Source organism: Haliaeetus leucocephalus, unplaced genomic scaffold (genome assembly GCF_000737465.1).
Source record: "Haliaeetus leucocephalus isolate CR32 unplaced genomic scaffold, Haliaeetus_leucocephalus-4.0 Scaffold450, whole genome shotgun sequence".
NCBI classification, from domain to species: Eukaryota; Metazoa; Chordata; class Aves; order Accipitriformes; family Accipitridae; genus Haliaeetus; species Haliaeetus leucocephalus.
Genome location: NW_010972886.1, coordinates 21,212,627 through 21,236,249, shown reverse-complemented (window position 1 = coordinate 21,236,249; position 23,623 = coordinate 21,212,627). Strand labels below are relative to the sequence as shown.

Genomic DNA, 23,623 nt, shown 5'->3' with positions numbered 1-23,623 from the left:
TTGCAGCTGGAGAAGACAGAAAGGGCTCTAGGGGCATAGCTCTGCACAGAAAATCCAGTATCAGACCCAGCAAGGCAGCAGTGGAGACCACACTCAAGCAATCAGAGCAGCACCATTCAGTCAGCAGCTCCTCTGCACCCTGCTCCTTCCCACAGAGCACCCGCCATGGGACAGCACACAGCACCTCCTCACTTCAAACTTCCTCCTGTTTCTGCTGGCCCAGAGCTTGGTGCTTTTGTATTCCCTCTCTCTCAACAACTCTGCACCCTCCAAAAGCCAGCACTTGAAAACAGGTGTTAAAACCCAAGACAATCTTGGGGTCCTGTCCCTGCCAGACCAGGACCAGGTCTCTGTTCAGCTTTGCTGGGCCAAAATACCAGGACAGGGTGGCTGGGGGACAGCGGGCACTAACCCAAATGCCAGAGTTAGCAGAGGGCCGTCTCAGGAAGGAGCCTGACCCAGCAGAGAGCAGGTTCAGCCTCAACACATGCAGCCACAGAAGACAGAGTCCACCCCATCCCTGCTCTGAAACCAAGGCACCCCAAGCAGTTCCCCCCCACCAAGAAAAGTAAGATTTGCTCACAGTCAGAACACAGCTCAGCTCCTACCACCCTAGCTGCCTGCAGCATACCCCCTCAGTGCCATCCCACTCCGGGCCAGCTCCTGGACACGGTCATGCTCAGCAGCTCAGCCAGCCAGCCGCCTGGAGCAGGGGACAAGGGCAGTTGTTCCACTGCAGCTCCAGAGGCAGAACAGAGGTGGAGGCACAGAGGAGGACTATTGCTGGGCAAAGCCAGCCTCAGCTGAGCAGCTAGCCAGCCACAATTGCCATCAGCTGTACAGGACCCCTCCTTCTCCCCTGACATAGGTGCTGGACTTAAACTGGCTGTGGCCCAAGGGCCAGCCACCACACAGCTCTGGGTGCTGCCACCAAGGAAAGGCTTGTAAATGCTGTGCCACTCCCTGGGCACTGAGGTCCCAAACAGCCCCTCACCAGTGGTAGCCTGGCCCACAAGGCAATGGTGTCTAGGGAAGGACTGACCAGGAAAGAGATCTCACTCTGAGTGGCAACCAACACGAACAGCAGAGTATCTACAGCTGCACATGCACCAGAAGCTACGTTATCAGGGAGCGGGTTCACAGTCACCATGGCTGCAAAGCTCTCTGGGATACCAAGCAGACAAAAAGGAGGGACAGTGCAGGGCACAGGTGGCCGACACGTCTACTTCTTCTCCTGCTTCTGCTGCTGGTATCTCCTGAAGTGGGTCTGGATGGTGACGGCCGCCTTCTCGGAAGGATCGCTGAAGAACTTGCTCTCGCTGCTGGTGTCAGGGGTCACATTGCCTGGGACAACAACCCAGCATCACAGTGAGCACAGGCGGTGCCAGTGGCCCTGAACAGGCTCCACTGAGCAAGGCAGGGCTCTGGCATCACCCCCCCCACGGGGTCAGACTGGACTCTGCATACCCCAGGCTCCCCATAGATGGGAGGGCTTCCCTCCACTACCAGAGCCGAAAGAGGCTGGAGAGTCCACAGCATGAAACCATGACTCCACTGGCTCACGGGCGCATCTCCAGGGCAGAGGGAGATGCAGCAGGGAACCGGAGGCAAAGAAAAGCCCAGCCTCCCTGGCAGCACTAAGCCCTCTATTTACACAGCTTTGCTCCCCAAAGACCTCAGCTTCCCCACGTTTAATCACCAAGTATGATGCTCACTTACTTTCACACACACACAAATAAGATTAGAAAAAAGGCCCAGCACTGTACAGCAATAAAGCTCTCATGCTGACAAATGGGAGCCCTCCCCACCTCACACTTAATGTTGCATTAGGGAAGTATTGTGAAATTCAACAGGAACTGAATCAAAGCCACTCAGCAGTGCTCCTTTAAGCCAGCGTGTTGCTGCTAAGCACCCCCCGAGCAGCCATCAGAAATCCTGGTGCCAGATGCTGCTATATAAACTCACCACTGTCACCTGAACTCAGTTTTAGTCACATCCTAAAAGAAATTGCAAAGTAAAAAGATACCTAAGACTATACACTAGGAATCGGCTCCCTTCTGCCCTGCTTAACAAGATCCATTGTCAGCTGTAAATCCTACCCACTGAAAAAAAAAATAAAAAAAAAAAATCAAACCCCAGAGGCTGGGGAGCCACAGGGGCATGTACCACTGTACGTTTGCAGGAACGAGACCCCAGCCACGCGGGCTACCGACAACTCAGCAAGAAATACACCTGCTGAAGGAGCTCGGCCATGGCCAGGCCCATCAGTAACGCCCTGCTGCTGCACCAACACAAGTGCCACTGCCAGCCCAGGCAGCCCCGGGGACCTTCACCTACTCACAGGGCAGCAAGAACCCCCAAAAAAGAGTGATGAGGCTGGCCAGAGCTACAGTGCATCGAGGAGGAATGTCTCAAGTTCAGCACCCTGCTCGCTCTGCCGCAGCAGGCAGTTGGCAGCACCCAGCCCAGTCCCGCGCTGCCGGAGCATTGCTTCACCCGCCTTTATCCGATTGCCACCCGAGCTGTGCTGAGAATAGAAGTGCTCAAATCCTCTTTGCTGAGCACTTGACTTCAGCAGAGGGAGCAGAGTCTTAGAGACAAGAGGAAGGAAGAGGAAAAGGGGGCAAATTCAGAGTGCTTTTGCCAGGCTAAGGAGAAGAGGAAGGGGGACTGTTTTGGGGGACAGTGACCCATGCAACTCAGTGGGGCAGGTTTCATGGGAAGAGGGAGGCAAGGATGCGTGCGCACACACACACAGAAGTGTGCTGTTGTATATTCACCCATGCAACAAACAGGGCCTTCACTCGCTGATACTACAGCTTTTAACAAACATCCCGCCATCCTGTCCATACTCACATGCCCTCCCAGGGGCAGCAAGAAGGGCACCCTCCACAGGGAGGAGGAGAATTGACTGAAAATACAGTACAGCCAGCAAGCCATAGGCTGGAGAGAAAGCCATCCATCCGAGAAGGCTTTCTTCCCACAAAGCTGATTTCCAAAATACCCCTTGATAATGTCAGAGACAGATTTCTTCGGAGGAAACAAGAGGCCAAGAAGGGTCCAGGTACTGCTATGCCTGCTCTTTTGTTGCATCCCACAGTCACAACCATGAGTTTCCCCTACTATGTGGCAGGGCTGTCTCCCTGCGTGCTCCATACTCACCTTTCTCTCCAGAAATTGAGTAGATGCTGTTATGCCGAGAGCTCCTGCCTTTCTACAAAGATAGGGAACAAAGATACAACAGAGTTAGTTATATCTCAGGCAGAGGCAGCAAGAATAGCCCCTTTTGGGCCAGCTGGGAAGCTCTGAAAGGGACAGGGCTAGTCTCACCAAGCTTTCCATTATCCATTCCCTTTGGGAAACTTGAAAATACTGCTGTTCCCTTAAAGAGCACTGCAGAGCACTGACTAATTAATTTGCATTTGTGAAAAGTCCTCCAAGGAGGAACAGAAAAGAGCTTTGTATCAAAAGTCAGATCTGTGAGATGTGCCAGTAGCACCTTTGGACGTACATTGGCACAGGCTAGCCTCACTAGATCTGAATTTCATAACCAGCATGGAACCAGACTTGCTGGGTTCGTTTCCTCGACTCCAGCCCCTACCACAAAACTGCAGCGCCTGGGATGTCAGGTCTGCTAGGGGATATTTTCATTCCTAAAAAGCAGCTTGACTTGGTCTACAAATACCCCTCCTACGTTTTTTCAGCTTGCCCTGCTTCCTAGCATTACCCTATTTTCTGTTTTGCAAGGGAAGGAGGGAAATCTCTCCCCCTTCCCAAGTCTTCTGTTTGGTCAGTGGATGCTGGCTGCTCCTTCTGCACCAGGCACTGCCATCATCCCCCACCCAGCTGCCTCGGCTGACCGCAGGCAGAGAAGCCAGCCCTCACCTCGCTGTCCCGGCTGGTGCGGCGGCTCTGTGTCACACACTGGATCTGCCAGGGCAGGGGCTGGTACACAAGGTACGGCAGGGGCTCTTCGTGAAACAAGCTGGTCCCGAGCTGGACACAGAAAGGATTTGCAGCAGTTGAGGGGACAGGAGAGAAGCTGAAGAGCAACAGAAAGAGCTGCTCCTCCATATGCAGTAACCACAACCCATGGTGGCCTTGCCAGTTGCAGTGATGCTCAGCGTGTCTTCCCAGCACCATGCCAATGAGCAACTCTCACAGCACAAAGTAGTGGGGCTGCAGAGATCACAGGTGATGCTGAGGCCACATGGCTCTGCACGAAGCATGGGTGGCCCAGACCTCCTGCCCAGGGTGGCCTGGTTTCAGGAGGCACAGGCAGCCATTCCCAGCAGGGCAAGCAGAGACCTCTGCCTCCTCTCCTTGCCCCAAGGTGTTTTTGGGGACAGGGAACGGCAGAGGGCAGGAGCTGGTCTAGAGACCACAGGAGGCAGCGCTCGGAGCTCTGCTGCAGGCTCACACCCTGACACCGGGACAGTCACTATCACCTGCATCACACACCACGCAGCAGGGCCGGAGCACACCGCTGCGCACTGCTGTGGGACCCTGGGGAAGGAGCTACAAAAGCCAGAGGTGCAGTCAGCGGGACGAGGAACAACTGCCTGTCCTCAAAGAGTCAGCCAGGCTGGTGACACAGCCCCTGGCCAGCCTAGCAGACATTCCCACTTTCCTTCCTCTCCCCAAGAGAAAGCAACCCTAGACGAGGGAGGGTTGTTCTTCCTCCCCAAAGTGCTCTGAGACTCAACATGCACTTTCGCAGCTCTTGCTCGCCAGACTGGGAAGCCCAAGCCCCTGCACTTGCTTCCTGCATGCACGGGCACAACAGGGAACCGTGCTCTGCAAAGCTGCCAATACACCTGCTAATGCTACGATGACAAAAACTCACACGTGCTCCCAAGCCAACACTGTGGGCAACTTGCCGAGGACATGCAGACCCACTGGGCTGCACACTGCTGCAGGGGCTCACGGCACAGCCACAGCTATGCTGGAGTAGGAGCTGGGGCATCCCCAGCCCACATTCCCCACTGCTCGCTACCTTCCCTAGTAAGATAACCCACACATTTCTAGAAATAAAATGGAAAGCAATAAATCCTACCTGCTGCCAGGCCAGCCCAGACTCACCTGCCCAAATGCTCTCACCACAAAGAACAGTGCTGTCATCAGGGTCGCCAGCATGGCTGGGGTGGCCAAGGGGCTCCCTCCGTCCCGGGAAGGCAAAGCTCTCAGAGCAATGCACAGTGGTCTCCAAATAGCCAGTGACTGAAGCGTACCTTCTTCAGCAGGCAGAGACCAAGCCCCTTAATGAGCTTATGGCTCACGTTCCTCTTGGCAAAGTAATCGTGCACTGTCCTTTTGCTCTTCTAATCACTGAGTTTCTCCAACATATACGGTACTGGCATTCCAGGAAAAGCAAATCCTCTTCTCTACGTACATACGTAGGCCAGTGCGCACGGACACGCAGGCACACACCCCACACCTCGGACCCATGAGCTGGGGCAGACCTCCTGGGCTTGGGACCGATTCTCGGGAGGATTACAGCTAAGCCTCCCACAGCCAGCATGCACCTACAGTTCAGACTGGATTTCTCAGAGCTGCCCCGTGCTCTTTGCACAGCAGCTGCCTCAGGAGTGGGGTGGGGGACCTGCCCCCAAAAGCACCTACCTAGACAGTGTGCATTGCTGTCAGAGACCTCCTCCAGTAGTTCTTATCGCAGCTCTCCAGCAGGCAAAGACACCCAGGTGCAGATTATGCACAGCAAGAACTGGGGTGATTCAAGGTTTGGTGGTGGTTTCTGTTTTGTTTGTAAGGATGTGCCTCTAACCATCAGCCTCCATTCCTGCGTGACCAGCTGATTCACGTATTGTTCTTCCTGTGCCTCTTCAGGCCTCCAGCTCCAACAGCCTTCCTCTCTCCAGCATGTAGAGCAGCATTCACACTCCTTCCTTTCCAGCCCTCCCTCCGCAGGCAGATCACAACCTTGCACAGTAGCATCCCAGACTCTGCACATGTCCATGTGCCTCACGCATCCCTGAACCACATTTGGCTTTTCTGTTGTACCAGTAGCTCAGATCACATGATCACCCAGAGTCCCCACATCCCTATCCACCTGAACCTAGGATTTCTGGTGAGCAATGCACTGTGCAGAAGAATCAGAGCTGGAAAAATAAGGGCAGGTGCCAAACTTCCCCTCTCCGCATCCTTGTGGTCACTGGTCACATTACCCATCCGCAGTTTCTCAGCACTGGAGAGTCCCCAGCCAGGACACACGCGGCAAATGCCCCATTTGGACAGATGCAGCCTTCACAGCAGTGCTTGGAGACCCAGGAGAAGCCGAGTCTTTCATGAGAGACTAAAGGGAAAAAATCCCAAAGGGGCAAACATGCACAGCTGGGAAGGGCTGCTATGGGTGTCCCAGGGCTGCTAGAAGGAGGCGAGAAGAAGAAAGGAACAAGCCATGAGAAGAGAACAGCACGTCACCAATCCTCCCTAATTTCTAGCAAGACTGTTGTTTGGTGAGCCCACGGGCAGGACTCCAGCAAGCACACTGCTGCAGCAGCAGCACCTGAACCACCACTTGGGGGAAAATTCCCATCTGCTCTGAAATAAATGGAGAAGTCAGTAGCAACCGCCAATCTGCAGAGTTAGTCAATTTTAACACATCCCGAGTTGCTGGAGAGCCACTCCGGAGCAAAGCCCTGTTCCCAGCCAGCGCAACACAGTTCTTCCCGTTTCCCAGGGAAAGCTCCCCACCTGCTCCGGCAAAGACCCCCGCACCTTCACGCATCCCGTAGGCAGCCCCTCCCTCAGTGCCCAGCCGAGCCAGCTGTGGACCGCTCCTGCACACAGCCCGTCCTCCAACCTTGACATAAAGCTCCAGAGCAAGACAACTGTTTTAACAAGACTGGATGACAGTTTTATGAAAAGGGCAGGATATGAGCCCATGAAAAGCTGTCCTGCTGGCTGAAAGCCCCATGAAGAATTGCTTTTGTAGTTCTGTTTTTTAGCTTTCTATCTGCCCCTGCATTTGCTACCCTGGCCAGATACTTAACAGAATAATGGTAATAAAGCCACAGTGAGCTGAAGTGGTCTTAGAAATTGCCAGACATGACCTTGACAAGACAAAACACGAAACAGCCCAGAGAGACACAGGGAAGGTGTGAAAGGTAAGTACAAGCTGGATATCTAGGCCTACAACAGAACATCTCAACAAGAAAAAAATAGAGCTACAAACATCACCATCATACAAAACAGGCTCATGTTGATTTAATTTGCATACACCACCAGATACAGCTGCTCTCACAGGTTTTAACAGGAAAAAGGAGCATGTCTCAAACCAGGTTATTGCTATGAAAATAGGCATTTCTCCACACTAGTAATACATGTTGCTCTGAACACACAGACTGGACTCAGCCACGTGGCTTTGGGCACAGCATCCACCAGGCTGACAGCCTCCCCATGCCACAAGAAAGCCAGAACCATAGGGTCCCTTCTAAAATAGATAACTGTGGGCATCTAAGGTCCCCCGACTCAGTCAGCACTGGTAAGAGCTAGCTAGGATTTCCTCAGCAAGGACACCAGTGGGACATTCTCGTCTGGCAGTGCCTGCAGAAGGACTACGCTGTGCTTTGTTAGTGACCAGAAGGTGGGAGAACACAGACTTGACCAGAGGATCAAGCTGTCCTAGGACAAAGGCTGGCCAAGTAATTAAAAAAATTCTAGGCAAATCAGCAAAAAAATATATACAGACATTAACAGTTTTAAAATGATGTTCATCAAAAATATATTTCTATTTGCATGTAAACATTCCCCTGCCACACTCACAGTGTGAGCTGTTGTGGTGTTGTGCCAGTACACAACACCCGGGAAGCAAAGCAGGAGGGGGTTCTGCTTTACTCTGCTGCACATCATTAGCCACACTGAGGAACACAAACAGCACAAAAGGGTGCAGAGCAGCAGCTTTCCCAGCCTCCCTGCATCAGCCGTCTCTAAGGAGAAGGGCTTTGAAGACGATTTCTCACAGACGGGATCCCTTGAAGTGCAGGCTTCTTCCGCAGACAAAATGGCAAGTAGTTCAGCATTTTTTAAAGCATAAAATATTTAAAGTCAGCTTGGAGGAAATACTGACAAAGACAACCAAATACCACATTTCCCGCTCAGCAGTACGAAAGCTGAGTTACATTTCCCCGCCATCGGTTAGAGCAGCACCCTCTGCCCCCTCCCAGCTCCATGCACCCTGGCAAGGTGATAACATGCTCTGGATACAGCCTCTGCAGAGGAACACCACTGCAGCCACCTGGTGAGCAAAGCAACAAGCCACCGTCTTGCAGCTGAGGTCCAAGAACATCCTGACACCTCAGCCAGGTTTCTGGCCATGCAGAGCCCATTTCACCACCTCCTGAGACCTGCTTTCCCAGGAGCACAGCAGAGCTGCCGCAGGAACAGCAAGACCAGGCTCCAGGCTTGGCACCAAGGGCTCCCATCTGCCTCCCCAGCCCTGCTGCGTGGAAGGAGACCCCAGCTGCTGAGCCAAGCTCCGGATCCCTCTCCCCAGGGCATGGAAGGACACAGGCGGGGCTTTGTCTTGACATTCACACTAGGCCAAGTTCCTTCACAGCATCTGCACCAGCAGACACCGCCCCACACTCTCTTGCCATCCCCACTCCACATTGCCATTGGCACATTTGTAACGCAGGAGAAGAGCTCCCATAGCGCAGCTACGCTGCACAGCTCCGGTTGGCATGGCAGAAAGAGGAAGCAGGGAGCTCTTTTCCAAATCTGCCATGAAAAGCCACTCCTGGCTTAGCTCCTATTGCTTCCACCCCAAAAGAGAGGTACATTTCCTGAGAGTCAGAATCTGCCATTCCCCGAGCCTGTCCCCATGCTCTACAGCCATTTCACTGTTCGTTCTCCCCTGTTCCCACATATGTCAGAGGCCAGACGACTTGGCCCACCTGCAATTAAGCATTGGCTGGGCATCAGTGTGGGCTCATTTCCTGACACATTTCCTCTAGCAGAGTCTCAGCTGGATTCACATCCTCCCCCTTGACCAGTTACTCAAAGTCCTCCATGATTCACAGCTCCAGCTCACGATTGCTAGAATACTAATGAGAGAACTGTTGATTTATTGAAGCCCTGATATTTCACCACTGGATTAAACAGTCTATAAAGTATATTTGGACACATTACGGGATTAGAAGAATCCACCTGGGAAGTTCATTTCTTCCTTCCTCCACTCGCTTGTAAAGAGACTTTATTTCAAGGGCACAGCACAAAGACACAGCTGAGATGGCTGGGCATCACTGAAACTCAACGTATCACTAGGGAGACTGCACAGGCCCCCGCCACCATCTCTTCAGTCCCATCTTTTAGTAATGGTACAGTTTAATTTGTCTGTTTTCATCCAGTCCTAGCTGAAGTAGGTTGGGGCTGCTGGCAGGGGGCTTCTGCACACCTGGGAAGAGAGGTCTGGCAGATGGGTGAAGGAAAAGCCTGGCTTACACAAGGAATTAGCATACATGAGCACAGCCAGCAGACAGGACAGGTACTGAGGGGCAGGAGCCAGCCTTGTGCACACATGCTGTATTTAGCCTGCTGCATTCAAGTCAGATGGAATTAAAGGGGGATTAAGGAATTCAAAGGAGCACCGTGCTCAGGACAGCATGCGCTATCAGAGGCCCAAGGGATTTGCTGCTAATATCAGCACACGCTGTAGGAGACGCAGACAGCCCCAGCATAATGCTGTTACAACACAAGCCTGGAAGCATCCCCGCTAATAGCACAGAGACATCTCACTTATTTGATCCAACCGCATGCTACAATGCGCCTCAAAACTGAGCTGGGGGGAGAGCTCCACCAGGGAGCCCTCCCTCCCCAGTCGCAGGGTCGCCCCACACGTCACCTCGCAGAGACACTGCTCCCTCATTCCGGGCTGCTCAGCAGGGACTGCCCGTGGCAAAATCCCCAATGCGGCTGGGGCTGCCTCAATGGCACCAAAAGCAGGCCTGCAAGACTAGGCCCCCTACTTCCCTGCCTCCTCCATTCTGCACTCTTTTGTTAATTTTTTTAATTTCTCACATTACCAGCTCCAACTGCTGTGTATCATGGCACTAAAGAGCATCACAGTGCAAACAGGGAAAGGGAATAGACTTTCTTGGACAAGTACAGCTCAAAGAAGAGCAAACAGGTCACTCATGCTCTAACTGCTAAACACCATATTCCTTTGCAGAACCAGACACTAAATTAGAGGCTAAGGCTTCAAAATTGCTGTTCAATGCTTTAGTGCTCCTGATTCACTCGCCTCCTGCCTCCACCTACCTGCTGCAGAAAGCTGGAGTGCAATTAAAGACCAGACCCAGGCAAAGGATACACTTTTGAACCCCTCTTGAAATCTTCTAGCCATTTCTTGTTGGTCTCAATCATTCCTTGAATACTCATATTATCTGACTCATGGCTCTGGAACTGGGAGTGCTGGAACATCCGTATTTGCTCACTGTTGCACATGAGAGAGAAAGAGACAGCACAAGTGGGAAGAGAGAGGTCTAGGCAGAAACAATCCCAGAGCTGAGAAAGAAAGTGATGGGCTTCTACAGAAAGAGCCACAGTTAACAGAAAGCAACCTCCTCTTAGCTCAAAGTCTTCTGCCCAACTACATCATAGAGAAAAGCTGTAGCAGCCACCCACTGTCAGGCTGCTGTCTTCCTTTCCATCTGTATAGGTTCAGAAAGGTTCAGGTGGCAGCCTCCACTCCATCCACCCACACAGCATTGCCCATCACAGCAGAGCCAGTGCAGCCCAATGCCAGCACCCTTGGACCCTGGTCCTGGAACGAGGGTTATCAGCACAACTATGATGGCAGCTTTCCTGTAGAAGCTACAAGGCAGTGTTGAGCATGTGGCAGTGAATAACTAATAGTATCTAACTTGTCTACTTATTATGTAGGTTATGATTTTGTTATCTACTTTTTATACAATACATGACCTAGAAATCATTCCAGAGAAGTAAAAGCAGCACAATGAAACAACAACTCAAGGAACAAGACCCTTACTTTGCAGGTATGTATCCCAGCTTGTTGTCAAGAGGCCTGGAACTTCCACCGAGTGACGGGAACCCACCTGGAAAACAGACATTAAGTACGGGGCCGCCCAAATCAATAGTCTTTATATCTGGGTGCATTTGCTTTCTTGTACTATGGACACACTGTCCCTACAAGCTGAGCCACCTGCTGAGGACATAGCAATGTTAAGGAAACAAAGATAGTGAACCCTATCTGCAATTCACAGGAGGCTTCCAGTGAAGCAGGGCTGTCTCCTCTTTTGCTCTCTTTTTTAGTAAAAACTGCTTTCTTAGGCGCATATCAGAGGCTGAACTGCTCCAGAAGCAGGATGACAAGATCAGCCATATGCTGCACTTCCTGGAACAAAGGTCTCATTCCTTATCTCATTAGCACCCTTCCTATCAGCAGCACCAGTGGATCTAGCCTCACCAGCATTGGAAGGCTGAGCTGGTTAGAAGTTGCAGGGCTGTGAAATCAAAAGTCATATGCAAGCAAGCAGATGGATTAAGGATAGGAGACTTACCTGGGAAATACTTGCGCCATTTCTCTGCCAGCATGCTGTCCACTGACTGTCCAGCTGTGAAAGAGCCACTAGAGCTCAGCCCAGTGCTCCAGGCCCACTGGTCCACCAGTGACACCCCAGTGGGGGGCGCCAGGGAACCACCTGCCTGAAGTCCTGCCAAGGAGGCACAGGTAGGCAGAGGAACACTGTCACAGGGCATCGAGGTGAAGAGTGGAGACTGGCGATTGTTCAGAGAGCCCAAGACACCGAGGACCCCGTTCAGTTCACTAGTGATACGTTGCAGAGAGTCTGTCAAGTATTGGATCTTGTCCAGCTGGGGGGCAGGCCGTAAATCAGTTGTCAAATCAACTAGCATAAGAGGGGAGAGAAAAAGGGATCACTGGGAAGGCAAGGGAGACACTGCCTCCCTGGCAGAAGACCCACTTTCCACCATGGGTTACACTCCGAGCTGAGTCTGATCAATCTGTGCTAAGTGGGGTACAGAGGCAAAAACCTGGCTTTGCGGCCAGAGGAAACCCTCAAGTTTCACATAGAAAACCCTTAAGTTTCATGTTTCTTGACCAACATGCAGATTGTTTACTGATCAGGGTCAGAGATGATCCCAGACTGGACAGCTTGTCCATCTGTTGCCATAGGGAAGCTTTCTATGTTTTCTTTAAGCTTCAGCCTTGCCAGCCTTTCTGCAAGCAATACAACCCTCCTGCCTTCCTGACTGTTTATGGGGAGCCCTTCTTCCCACCTGCACAACTCCAGTTACACACAACTGAAAGCAAACAAAAAAGCACAAGCAGCAGAGGGAATTGCAGCAGCCTCTCCTGCCAGAAATGTGAGGAAGAAGCCTGGACACCTGCAGAAGAGCAATACAGCTCTGCAACAGCAGAGAGGGAAGATCTGAAGCCTGATTTTATAATCTGCTCTAAAAACAAAGGTAGAGATTTAAAAGGCAAGTTCACATACAGATTCCATCCCTCTTACCTGCCAGTACAGGCAGGAAATAAGTTTTTCAAATCAAGTGTTACATGCAGAGCAGTCTGAGTCACAGATAGCAGACCTGCCTTAGACACTAATAAGCACAAGTGAGAACATCAGAAGGTACATCAGAGGCACTAGGGGGAAAGCCAGAACTAGGTCTAAAACATATGTTGGGCACAGTGTATCGAGCCAGTCAGGCACTTACATTTAGGCTGACGTAGATTTACACTGGATGTGCTGTTTGTGTCCTCAGAGTTGCTGAGATCAAAAGTCACCACCTTCTTGCATGCAGCACTCTTCAGCGTATCTTCATCTGAAAGCTGGTCAAAAGAAGGAAAACAATGCAAATAAAACCTGCTCTTCTGTCCCTGAAACATAAAAGTCACTGGAATACTGCCTACAGCTAGTCTGCACAGACAGGCATCGGCCAAGTGAAGGCAGACTCATCTTCAGTCCCCAACAACAAAATCTGAAAGTCAAGAAGACTGCTCAGTCTCTGGAAGCAGCACAGGTAGGCACTAGTGGCCAACTAATAACCATGTGAAAGGGCCCTTCCAGGCAGAAGTCAAAGCGTTTTGTGCTTTAAATAAGCCTCAAAACTCTCGTGTGGGCTGGGTTCTCTCTTTGCACCGCAGAGAAGTGCTTGGCCATTAAAGGTCTCATGCTTTCCTATCTGCTGCTGCCCTGCCTAAGGCCACATGGTCCCAGGCAGAGCTGAACAGACTCCAAGGCTTGCCTTGGTCAGGAAAGCAGACTCAATCCTAGCTCACATGAGGTGACCTGCCCTTGTTTTCTCTAGGCTCAAATCATGTGGCTTTTTCAGGTTGCTTTCTGTATCCACTCTGCAGCCACATGCTTAACAGTGAGTCCAGATGTTATCAGCAGAGGGAAGGCACATTATTTGCCACCTTGACCAAGATACAGACAGTTAAGACTACCTCTAACCATTCTGATGTGAGGTTTTAGTTTATATTGTAGGATACTTCAGCATATCAGTATTAACAGTGATTAATTTCCAACCTAACAAGCAAGCTTCTCACAAGCCAGTGCACTCTGCAGGTTTTCTCCACCCAAGTCCATTGCTGCCGCAAGCAGCCCTGCCTGGCAAGCCACCACCATGGAAGAAAGTCTCCATCCCAAACCCCGGCCCACATTTGTCCTGTGGGCAGCAGACCTAGTGAATCACAGGGGTCCTAGTCCAATTAGGTTTGTCATTCTCTCCAACTTTGTGACTAGCCTTCTCTTCCACCATTCTCAGACAGACACACCATTCTGCTCTCAGAGAATGTGTTTCTAAAACCCAGCTCTATTGGCAAATGCCTGTCTTTGGACATCACCTAAACAGCCCTCATGGGGACCAAAAGCCCTGCAGAGACTCCAGCCTAGGGGAGGATGCCAAGAGCTCTGGGCAGGGTGGAGTACAGCTAGGCAGGCCCAAACAGCAGCAATGCTGGTGGTTACCTCCTCCAGCAGTGAGGACTCCAGCTGGCTTAGTTTCTCTTCCTTCTTCTTCAGCAGCACCTGTCCTTTCCGCATAGCCGACTTCATCGCGTCCAACTGCTTTGCTTCCTACAGTGGATCAACAGGCAAGCCAACGAGGAAAACAAAACAAGAATGACAGGAAATAATGTATATTGGTTAGGGTGACTTTCATTATCTCACAGGAAATCATGCTGCTGGAGTAAAGTTGCTCCCAAGTCTTCAAGAGCACATGAAGCAGAGCATACAGAGGGCAGAGCACATGCCTCTAAGCAAGTTCACCCCAAGGAAAAGGAGGCTTCACTTCCAAACCCTGCATGCAACAGGGTCAACAGCTTTGGTTCTGCAAATATGAATGCTCCCTATAATCCATGGAAGATATTATCACCTTCCCTGTCTTTGGTTGGCATATCAGCAGAGCTGATGAGTACTCAAGAACCCGTTTCCAAGCAAGAGTGAAATCACTTTAGAGCTACAACCATAAACTTGTACCTACTGATGGGATGGATACCTATCACTTCCTTTACTATGAGGAGAAAAGGTTATGGGATTTGCATGACACACAAATCCCTTTTTCCCCTACCTATACTTTCTCCATTTTTCAGGTCCCAAGAGCTCCAACTAACAATAAAGTTCCTGCAATCTAGCAAGCTACTGAGTGCTGGCTGCACTGCAGCAACTGCTTTGTAGAGCCTTCCTAGTCCAAAGCACACGCAGCAAAACAGAACTGGAGCTATACTACCATGCAATGCTCTGTTAGCTGTGGGCTATGTGTGCACACATAGGCACTTTTGGTCGCTCATCTGATGCACAGTAACATCACTGTAATCCAAAGCCTAAATTAGGTTCTCATTAAGCCTGTTCCTCAGACACTGCATTTGCACCATGTTCCTGAAGAGCTCTCAGCCTTCCTGGAGTAATCCACAGCCAGTCTGAGAGAAGGACTCTGACCCTTGTGTTCTGATGAGGAAGACACAAGCAGGGACATATCTATCATAAAAGATGTGCAAGACCTGATTTCCAGGAGGATGGAACACCCACAGCTGCCTGTCACTGCAGCTGCACAGCCAGGAATCTGAATCCCAGGGCCATGGATTCATTTGTGCAGCCACAATGCCCAACACCTGAACGCAGGCAGCGCTCAGGAGCTCACCTCTTCCAGGTTCTTGCGCACCCCCTCCAGGAGCTGGGAGCTGTCGGGATCCTGCACCACCTCCTGGGCTTTCTGCATATCTTGGCGCCACTGCTGCTTTGCAGCTTTCAGTGCCGTGTGCCTCTTCCTCATGGAGTGGGTCTGGCGCACCAGGAACTCCTTGGCATTCCTGATGGAGATCCCTTCCGCAGAGATGTAGCTCCTGACGCTACACAAGAGACAGGCGTGCTGCTGGCTTTCTGTGCTGACTGTGCCATCCTGCAAGCCTCATGCAGCACCCTCCCCAAAAGCAGATTATCAGTGCAATGCAGGTAAACCCAAGCAAAAAAATTTGCCTGTAAAACCAAAGCAAAAACGTTTTCCAGCAGCAGCTGGCATACAGATACTCACTGGTCAAACTGGAAGTCACTGTCCTCATGGCTTTGAGAGGGTGGGGAAGCAGGCTCTCTGGATGAGTGCTGAGGAGTTGAAACATTTCAAAAATTAAGAAACATGTATGGGAAACAGAACCCCAAGACCCCATAAGAATCCAATTAGGAGCAAATATTCAGAATGACATCACCATGGTATTGCCGAGATCCAAAACCAGTGCCAGGGATGTTTTGTGACTTCAAAAGTAAAAAACACATTTCTATCCCTGACTTGAGCCCTGCTTTTGACTCCAAGGGCACTCAAGTATCTTGCACTCCTTTCCCACCCCCCCGGTAATAACAGACAGAAATCAACAAATACTACTAAACATATTGATGTCCCTGGCAAAGAAAAATGCATTACTGCATCTCAAACAAGTTCACCCAGAAGGAACAAAAGCTCGGATTTTCAAGGGAGTTACAGCCTCAGATCTCAAGGCAAGCACCTTTACAGTCTGCTTTACTCACAGCTTGAATAGTTTCTCTCAGGTCTTCAACATGGAGCTCAGCTTTCCTTCTTGGAGATTGTACACTTTCTTCTGCCTCCAGTTCTTTCAAAGTCTCCTGTTTGCTCCTGACAGCTGCTTCCAGCTCACTGCCACAAGAAGAAGCAACAGTGGCAGCACCTGATGAGACAGCAGGTCTGTCTAGCCCAGTAATCTGTCTGCAATGGTGTCCAAAGTGACCTCCAGTTTCCAGAAGGGAAAGGGCCACAGATGTGCAAGAACACCAGTATCAGGTCTGTGGTGTGATGTCATTTTCCCTGCCCAGCCAGAGGTTCATTGCTTCACACCCTTACCCAGAAGCTCAGCTGTCTTATGAAAATCTTTCCTTTGCATTTCAATGCCCTGCTCAAAACATCTTATTAACCTCTTAAGACAAATGCAGAGACAATAAACAAATGAACCTGACAAGCAAAGGCAAAGGGACAAATCTACACAGTGAGTTATTAATAGATCTGGAAACAGACCCTTGGACCTCCGTGCCCTTGACATGCAATAAAACCACCACTAGGATTCTGAATGGATGTGGCCCAACGTACAAGAAGCTCAGAGGTAAGGGAAAGGTCCAGGTTAGGTTAGAGAGGTTTCTGTTAGGGGTATAAGGTAAATTTTGTTTTGTATTCAAGGAAATTTGTCATACACACACCTGATGCGTTTTTGCAGCCTCTGGCTTCGGGTCTGCAACAAGTCCACCTGGGCCTCCAGCTCAGCTTTCTGGTCCTGGAGTTCTTCAAGAGACCTACGCAGTTGCCAGATGGACTCAAGGAGGCTGGCATGCTCCTTCCTGTTCTCCTCCAGGCGGAGCTGAGAAGCTAAAGCAGCTTCCTACAAGAAAACCAAAAAACCCCTCATAGCAATTTCCCCAACACCAAAATAAAAGGCACACAACATGCAAGAGCTTGCTACCTGCACAGTTCACAGGAGGTCCCAGAGCTACAAATGCACACCCCACACACCAATCCTGGGAGGACTGTCTCTTCTTTTTTGGAAACAGCTCAGAGCTAATCAAACTCCCAGCAGGATGGCACTCCAGGCTAAGGCAGCGAGGCATTTTCAGACTCACAGTTTAGAAGCAACAGTTTGTTTTTTATAAAGCCATAGTTCTAGCATGCTGCCCTCACCCCCAAACAAAAAGCAGCACTACACCTCCCCAGAGTTAAGACATACATACATCTCTTTCTAGCTCAGTCCGTCTGTCTTCATCCAGCAGCTGCTGCCTTTTCTTTCTCAGAGACTCCTCCTATATACAGATGAGAAAGTAGGTGAGTGTCAGAGCAAAGAGACTGCTGATGCTGAGCAGCACTTGAAGTAGAGGTCAGGCCTAAGTCTCAAGACCATTTCAAAATACCTGAGGTTTGTTGTCAGTTTTGCTTTATTCCCTCCCACACACACAGGCAAGTTCCCCTCCCTTTATTTGACTTCAAGTGAGAAGCTGGGAATATTTGCATTCCTGTGGGAAGAACACCCCTTCCTGCTTAGCTGCAAAAGTATTCAAGGCACATGGACATTTCTGCAGGATCTCGCTTTTATGAAGCCTCTGGTTGCCTCCAGCATTTCTCCACCTTTTTATTTCCTCACTTCTGTGCTGCTTGGAAAGGAAGGCCTGACTGAAGCAAGGTTATCTACAGCCCTTGGCACAGCCAGGACTTAAGAGATCTGGCAGGAAAGGGCATCAGCCAGTGGTTTTTGCCAGCTCCACAGGAGCATTCGGAGTGCTTCATTCTCCCACTCTGCTGCCCAAGATCTGGAAACCCTCACTCCCTTTTCATGGCAGCAGGGAGAAAAGGAGGTAAATCAGGAAGGGATTGACTAAAGTCTGAAGCGATGCTAAATGGAACATGCCACCTTGAATGATCCCTCTGCCACTCTCACAGCCACTTACTGTTTCCCAAAGCACTGAGCAAACCCAGAGCACTAACTTCCACTGCAAACAACAGCCATGAGGCTGTACCACTAGGAATGCTTAGCCCTGCTCTGACTTGTGATGGAAGTTTTACCTGTAACTTGGATGGCAGCAAAAGGCCCTGGCTGAGCACTTCTGAGAAGTCCTCCATAAGGGAGCAGCACAGCCCAGGAAACCTCCGCAAGCCCAGGAAACCTCCGCAAGCCCAACAGAGCTGACTCACCTGGCTAAGGAGCTGCAATGATCTAGCTTTGATGTTCTTTGCGCGCATTTCAAGCTCATTTTCTGAATCCTCGAGTTTTCTTTCCTGTCCAGAGATGTTGAGTTAGAGAATGGCACAAGTTCCTCGCTCACCAGGCAGAGCTCTGCCACCAGGAGGAACAACAAAAATTGGGAAACATGACCTGCCACTTGTGTCACCCTTGGCTGTAGAGGGTGGCAGGTGCACCGAGGTGTGTTGGCACCCAGGCCATCCCCAAGCAGCCAAGTCACAACCACCTGCTAGGCAAAGCATTCTCCTCACCTTCTCCCTGTGCCTGTGCTGCAGTGCAGTAAGCCGCTCATCCAGCTCCGCCTGCAGAGCCTTCACCTCAGCTTCATGAAGGTGTCGGAGGCGTACCATCTCACTTCTGAGGCCTTCAAACAGCTCCGCTCTTTGCTTTCTCTCCTGTTTGTTGCAAAATACAAACAAGAAAAGCAGCCGAGTGAAGCACACTGTTCTCCAGCAAACCAACATGAACACACAGGACACACCCTCTGGAAAGCCAGCCCATCACACAGCAGCTCCTGAGCAAACACTAAATTCAGCAGATTAAAACCTCTTGCTTACAGGGACAACATTGTCAAGGGAATGGTTCACAAAAGAAGAAACAACCCATGAAACTAAGGTTTTGTCACACACTGCTGACTGTAGAGTAAAAAATGGGAGACAGAAGGCTTTCCGGAATAGGCACCTGCAAAAACGTGAACAATCTTCTCTTGTGCAGAAGTCCACAAATGCATGTGGAAGTTGCCTGCACAGAGAATATTTTGACAGCTTATCCTTATACGCCCAGCCTAAATTCACTTTACATCATGGCAACAATACCCAGTTCTCCTAAAGAAAGGAGATTTCCAATTTTAGGAGTGGCTGAGATAGGCAGGTCTGGCAAGCAGCAGTGCCAGTCCAGGTACAGCCCAGCTGAGCGAGCCACTAGTCACTTCCCAAATTCACTGCTCTCCCCCAGCAGTACCTCCTCCTCATACTGATTCTGAATCCGTGCTAGGACCTCCTGGTGCTCCTCCTTCATCCTCTCCATTTTCCTCTCATGGTCTTTTTCCACTTTGTGGCGTTTCTCTCTCATAAGCTCGCTGAGCTGCAAGGATGACACGGAAAGATGTTTCTCTGAACTACAGTGTTGCACTACAGTGGTCCCCCAAGAAAGCAACCTCTCACATGAGCAGAAGGACTGAAGTTCAGAGTACCTTGCAAGTGGGATCAGGCTGTGGCCTGGGTAGCACAAGGAAAGCACCCTGGTGAGGCGAGATGCTGCAGGGGTGTCCTTTCCCCTAAGGCACCACTATCACCCCTGGCCAGGGAACGTGGCCTCTCAGACCTCACCACACATCCAAGGAGAGAGGGTGAAGAACCTTCAGCAATCCAAGATGAATACTTGCCTCACGTTCGTATTCTGTTACGTGATATGCTTTTTGCTGCACTTTCTGCTCTGCTCTCTGCAAGTCTTCACGCAGCTGTGACTCCTCGTTCCTCTGTGCCTCTGCTATCTGGGTTTGCAGGCTGGAAATGACCTGCCATGAAAGCCACCCACAGAGACTTGTCACCGTTCTGACAAGATCCATTTAGTGCCCTCCTACAGAGAGCAAGCAGGATGGCAAAGACCAGCGTGTGCATTATCACCACCCCCTACTTGAAGCGTGTCCAAATGCTGAGCCAGACCAGAAGCACATTTAGGAAGTGGAAAAAAATTAATGCCACCTTTAGTGAAAATGTGGGGAAAAAAACAATTTACATTCTAAGGACACCATCTTTTACCTTATGATGCTTCTCTTCTGCTGCAGATTTCAGCTGCTGGAGTTCAGTTGCAAACTGTTTCTCTAGCTCTTCTACTGCCTACAGGAAGACAAGCAAGACAGTCTGCTGGAAAACCTTTATGTGTGGGGACATGCTGTACAAGATGCATTTGCAATTAACATCCATCCATAAGCATCAAAAAAGCACAACAGTAACCCCCTTTCAAACCAGATTAGGTACAAGGTGCCTTTACTGTCCGTGTGCTTTCCCTCCCAGGAGATCTCAGTTGTGCTGTGCTGGAACGAATATGAACTGCCTCCATTCAAGAACTCCCCAGGCTCTCTGGAGGACTAAAGCAGCAGCCAAAGAGGTATTCTGGTCTGATAAAATGGCTTGGTTTTGTTTGGCAGAGACACACAGTGATCCTTCTCTTTTCTTCAGATGCCACGTGGCCCCTTAAATAATTGTTATTTAATCACCACTGTAACAAAAATCGGAGCAGTACTCCTCCCCACCTCAGTCATGCATCTAACAGCATGCCTAGCATCTTTCCTTTATGTTTTAAGTGAGCCACTATTAAAGCACATGCAGGTGTTATTTCACCTCAACACTTTACCATTGCAATGCAAGCCAGGTCAGCATGAACAGCATGGGTCTGACCCTAGCAGGCAATAAAGATCTCACCTTCTTCTTTTCCCTGTCTAATGTCTCCTTGAGCTCGCTCAGGAATTGTTCCTTCTCTTGTTCCAGCTCAGTCATCTCTTTCTGCTGAGCTTCCTCCATTTCCAGCTTCATTTTCTCCAAAACAAGCTGCTGCTTCCTCTCCAGGTTCTGCTTCTCCATTACCTGCTGGGATTCCCACTCCTCTTGCAGTTTCTGCAGCATGACCTCTTGCTCTGCCCTGGTAGGTTTGCAACAAGAACACGGACAGAAGCAAGTCAGATTTTGGTACTTCACCACTGGACTCCATTTAGGAACCAGAGCCAAGAGAAGACACTGCTATAGGATAGGACATGCAAGCCAGAAGAAACTGAGAACCACAGCACACAAATTCACAAGCATATCAACTAAAGCCTTGGAAATAAAGAGCAAAGCAGTCAGGTGGAGACCGATCTGTCAACTGAGTAAAAAAGAGATAACAAAATCTAAGTTCTCCAGTGTCTGCCTCCTCCAGTTGTTTCTAATGGCTCTTAAGACCTGTGAAGATACATCCACTCAAACCAAGCTATGCTGCCAAGAGCAGCCATCCTTGTAGATGCCTTTTCTGTCATTTACATGCCCCAGAGCTGTGCCTGGTCCAACGTTACAGCAACACCTCTCTTCAGGACACTTATGTACTCTATGTCCTATTTAGCAAAATTTCATTGGCTCCAAGGCAGCAGAGCTGTTACCATTAAGGACCATCAGTTTTGCCTTCTATCAACCCACAGCTCCCCTGCACATACAGCATCATGGTTAGGGCCTCATACTTGCTACCAAGGCAGGGTACCAGCTATGGGAGGCTCAGGAGGACCAGTACCTCCACTTTGAGCGGTTGCTGGTGGCATGCCAGCTGCTTCCCTCCCAGACCTGCAGAGTTTATGTCCCCAGGGTTGGTAGCAAAACTTTTCACCTTATCTTCTCCTTCTCTGCCTCAGTCTCCGAGGTGATTTTGGCTCGCAGCTTTGCAAGTCTCTCAGTTTCTTCCTTTCGGACACGCAGCTCTTCCTCCTCAGAAACCTTTGCCAAATCTTCTTTCAGAGTCCTAAGAGATGAGCAGCCAGGGGAAAAAAAAAAAAAAAAAAAAAAAAAAAAAGAAGGCTCATGAAGCTTTAATATCTTCAAATCACCTCCCCAAGGCCTAGAGATCAACTGCTGCTCCCACTAGCTGGGCCTGCACGAGCAATGCATTCCCAGGGCTCCAGAGCATTAATTTTCCTCCATACCTTCAGAACCTGACTGCTGGCATGAGACACAGCCCCCCTGCATCAAAATTTTGCAGCGGGTTTTTAAAATGCACTATATCATCATAGGTGGTACTTGTTTTTTGGTGTCCCCCCCCAAGTAAATGAAATCAGCTCCTATTAAATGAAAGCAGGCTCCCAGCCAAGGTACCTGGATGCATTAGTACATCTGTAAGCTTCATATTTTCATATGACACCTTTTACTACTGCTTTATTACTGCATAGACATGCTTCCCTTCAGGTACAATTTCTGTGTCTTTCTTCACACCCAAGACAGCATTCCCATGACATTTCATGTCAAGATACTGTTTCTGGCTGGGTTGGTGTGCTAAGAACATGACTATCAAGGCCACCTGAAATAAAATACAGGCCTCAAGAGAAAAATCCACCCAGGGAAAGGACACAGCTCCCAGTGCTGTTCTGCTCCCTGGATTGCTATTGGATCTTCACACACTGGCTGGGTTTCACAGACATCCATGCACTATTCCTTAAAGCCTTGTTTGGAAGTCCCTCTGTAAAACATACAGTACCAGAGTTTCAGATAGTTCCTCTGGGGTAACCTCATCTCCTCTAACGGTCCAATTTCAAGTCCTGTTACTACCGTTTAGCCCAGGATTTGAACGTCTGCCAGGTGGTAAAGCTCCAAGCACTGAAGTGGAAACTTTTCCCAGGTTAACCATCAGAGACAGGTTCAGAGCTCTGAAAGCTGCATATGTACTGAACCAAAGCTAGTCTTACAGGAGATGGGAAGATGCTCTCTTGCCTGTATTGGAGAGTGCTTTCCTGAGGCAGACTGCTCTCTACACACAACACTAACAGCAGATTGCTAGTCATTTCAAGATGTGTGGATCCTCATGCACAGGATTGTCTGTGCCAGGCAGAGTTCTGTACTCCTCCCCAAAAGCCTTGTTCTTGCCTCCTTTGCCCACAACTCTGCAAAGTAGCACCACTTTCAAGGTGGTGGCCTATGGCAGCACAAGCCTGTGGCCACCAGCAAGGAAATCGCAGCTAGGAAAGGCTCAGAGGATAAATAGGGGGGAGAGGGAGTTAAAAGAGGAAAGTACCTGAGGGATTTTTCTTTTTGCTGATGAAGCTTCTCAGCTTCTTCCTCCTCCTGCTGCCTCATCTGCTCCTGGAATTGCTGAATTTTCTCCTTCTTTGCTTGCAACAAATGCATTTTCTCTTGCTCAAGCTCCATCTCCATCTCCTTGGCTATTCCCTCCAAGGATTCTTCACTAGGCTGGTTCAACAACTGCTCGTGTTTGATTTCCTTCTCAGGTTGCCTACCAAAAAGAAAAAGCTCCTTTGGCAAAAGGGTGACAGAAAAACAAGTAACAAAAAGCGAGCAGCAACATCCCCCCAAACAGTATCAACTCCAAACCAAAAATCCCAGACCCACCTAGTCTAGAAGCTTCACTGTCGACAAAGGACATGCAGAATCCCCACTAGACCGCAGCCGCTTGTGGGTTGCTGTGGAGCCCTCACTGTTTCGCTCACGGGAGGTAAGGAACAGCAGTGTAGGTAGGTGGAGGGCACAGAGGCAGAAGACAAGCTCGCTACAGTAAAGCACACTTTACAAGGCTGTTGGGGAACATGCAGCACATGCTCAGGGTTTTGAGTAGCATGTTACCTCAGGTAACAGCTTGGGGATGCACCCACACACTGTGGTGGGCCCTCTTCTTGACTCCCACAGAAACTCTGACTGATAAAGT

At 50.0% G+C, this 23,623-nt stretch overlaps 1 protein-coding gene across 10 annotated transcripts in view; it reads right to left on the bottom strand.

The window, feature by feature from the left end:
- Positions 1-583: 583 nt before the first annotated feature.
- The window catches only part of CEP164 (centrosomal protein 164kDa), a 54,768-nt gene continuing 31,728 nt past the window's right edge, over positions 584-23,623 (bottom strand). For 6 of the 10 annotated variants that reach the window (XM_010574979.1, XM_010574985.1, XM_010574986.1 and 3 more), the window contains 21 exons: positions 22,976-23,194; positions 21,581-21,712; positions 20,653-20,869; positions 19,990-20,067; positions 19,614-19,745; positions 19,190-19,312; positions 18,481-18,624; positions 18,181-18,264; positions 17,226-17,294; positions 16,701-16,879; positions 16,020-16,146; positions 15,532-15,599; positions 15,142-15,349; positions 13,971-14,078; positions 12,715-12,829; positions 11,538-11,885; positions 11,006-11,072; positions 10,328-10,450; positions 3,886-9,426; positions 3,163-3,214; positions 584-1,344 (listed from right to left, as the gene is read on the bottom strand). In XM_010574979.1, the coding sequence (XP_010573281.1) occupies positions 9,327-9,426; positions 10,328-10,450; positions 11,006-11,072; positions 11,538-11,885; positions 12,715-12,829; positions 13,971-14,078; positions 15,142-15,349; positions 15,532-15,599; positions 16,020-16,146; positions 16,701-16,879; positions 17,226-17,294; positions 18,181-18,264; positions 18,481-18,624; positions 19,190-19,312; positions 19,614-19,745; positions 19,990-20,067; positions 20,653-20,869; positions 21,581-21,712; positions 22,976-23,194 (2,641 nt within the window). In that variant the 3' untranslated portion in view covers positions 584-1,344; positions 3,163-3,214; positions 3,886-9,326. Of the gene's footprint in view, positions 1,345-2,039; positions 2,103-3,162; positions 3,215-3,885; positions 9,427-10,275; positions 10,451-11,005; positions 11,073-11,537; positions 11,886-12,714; positions 12,830-13,970; positions 14,079-15,141; positions 15,350-15,531; positions 15,600-16,019; positions 16,147-16,700; positions 16,880-17,225; positions 17,295-18,180; positions 18,265-18,480; positions 18,625-19,189; positions 19,313-19,613; positions 19,746-19,989; positions 20,068-20,652; positions 20,870-21,580; positions 21,713-22,975; positions 23,195-23,623 lie in introns of those variants that run through there. The other 4 variants (XM_010574981.1, XM_010574983.1, XM_010574984.1 and 1 more) reach the window with 4 other exon arrangements.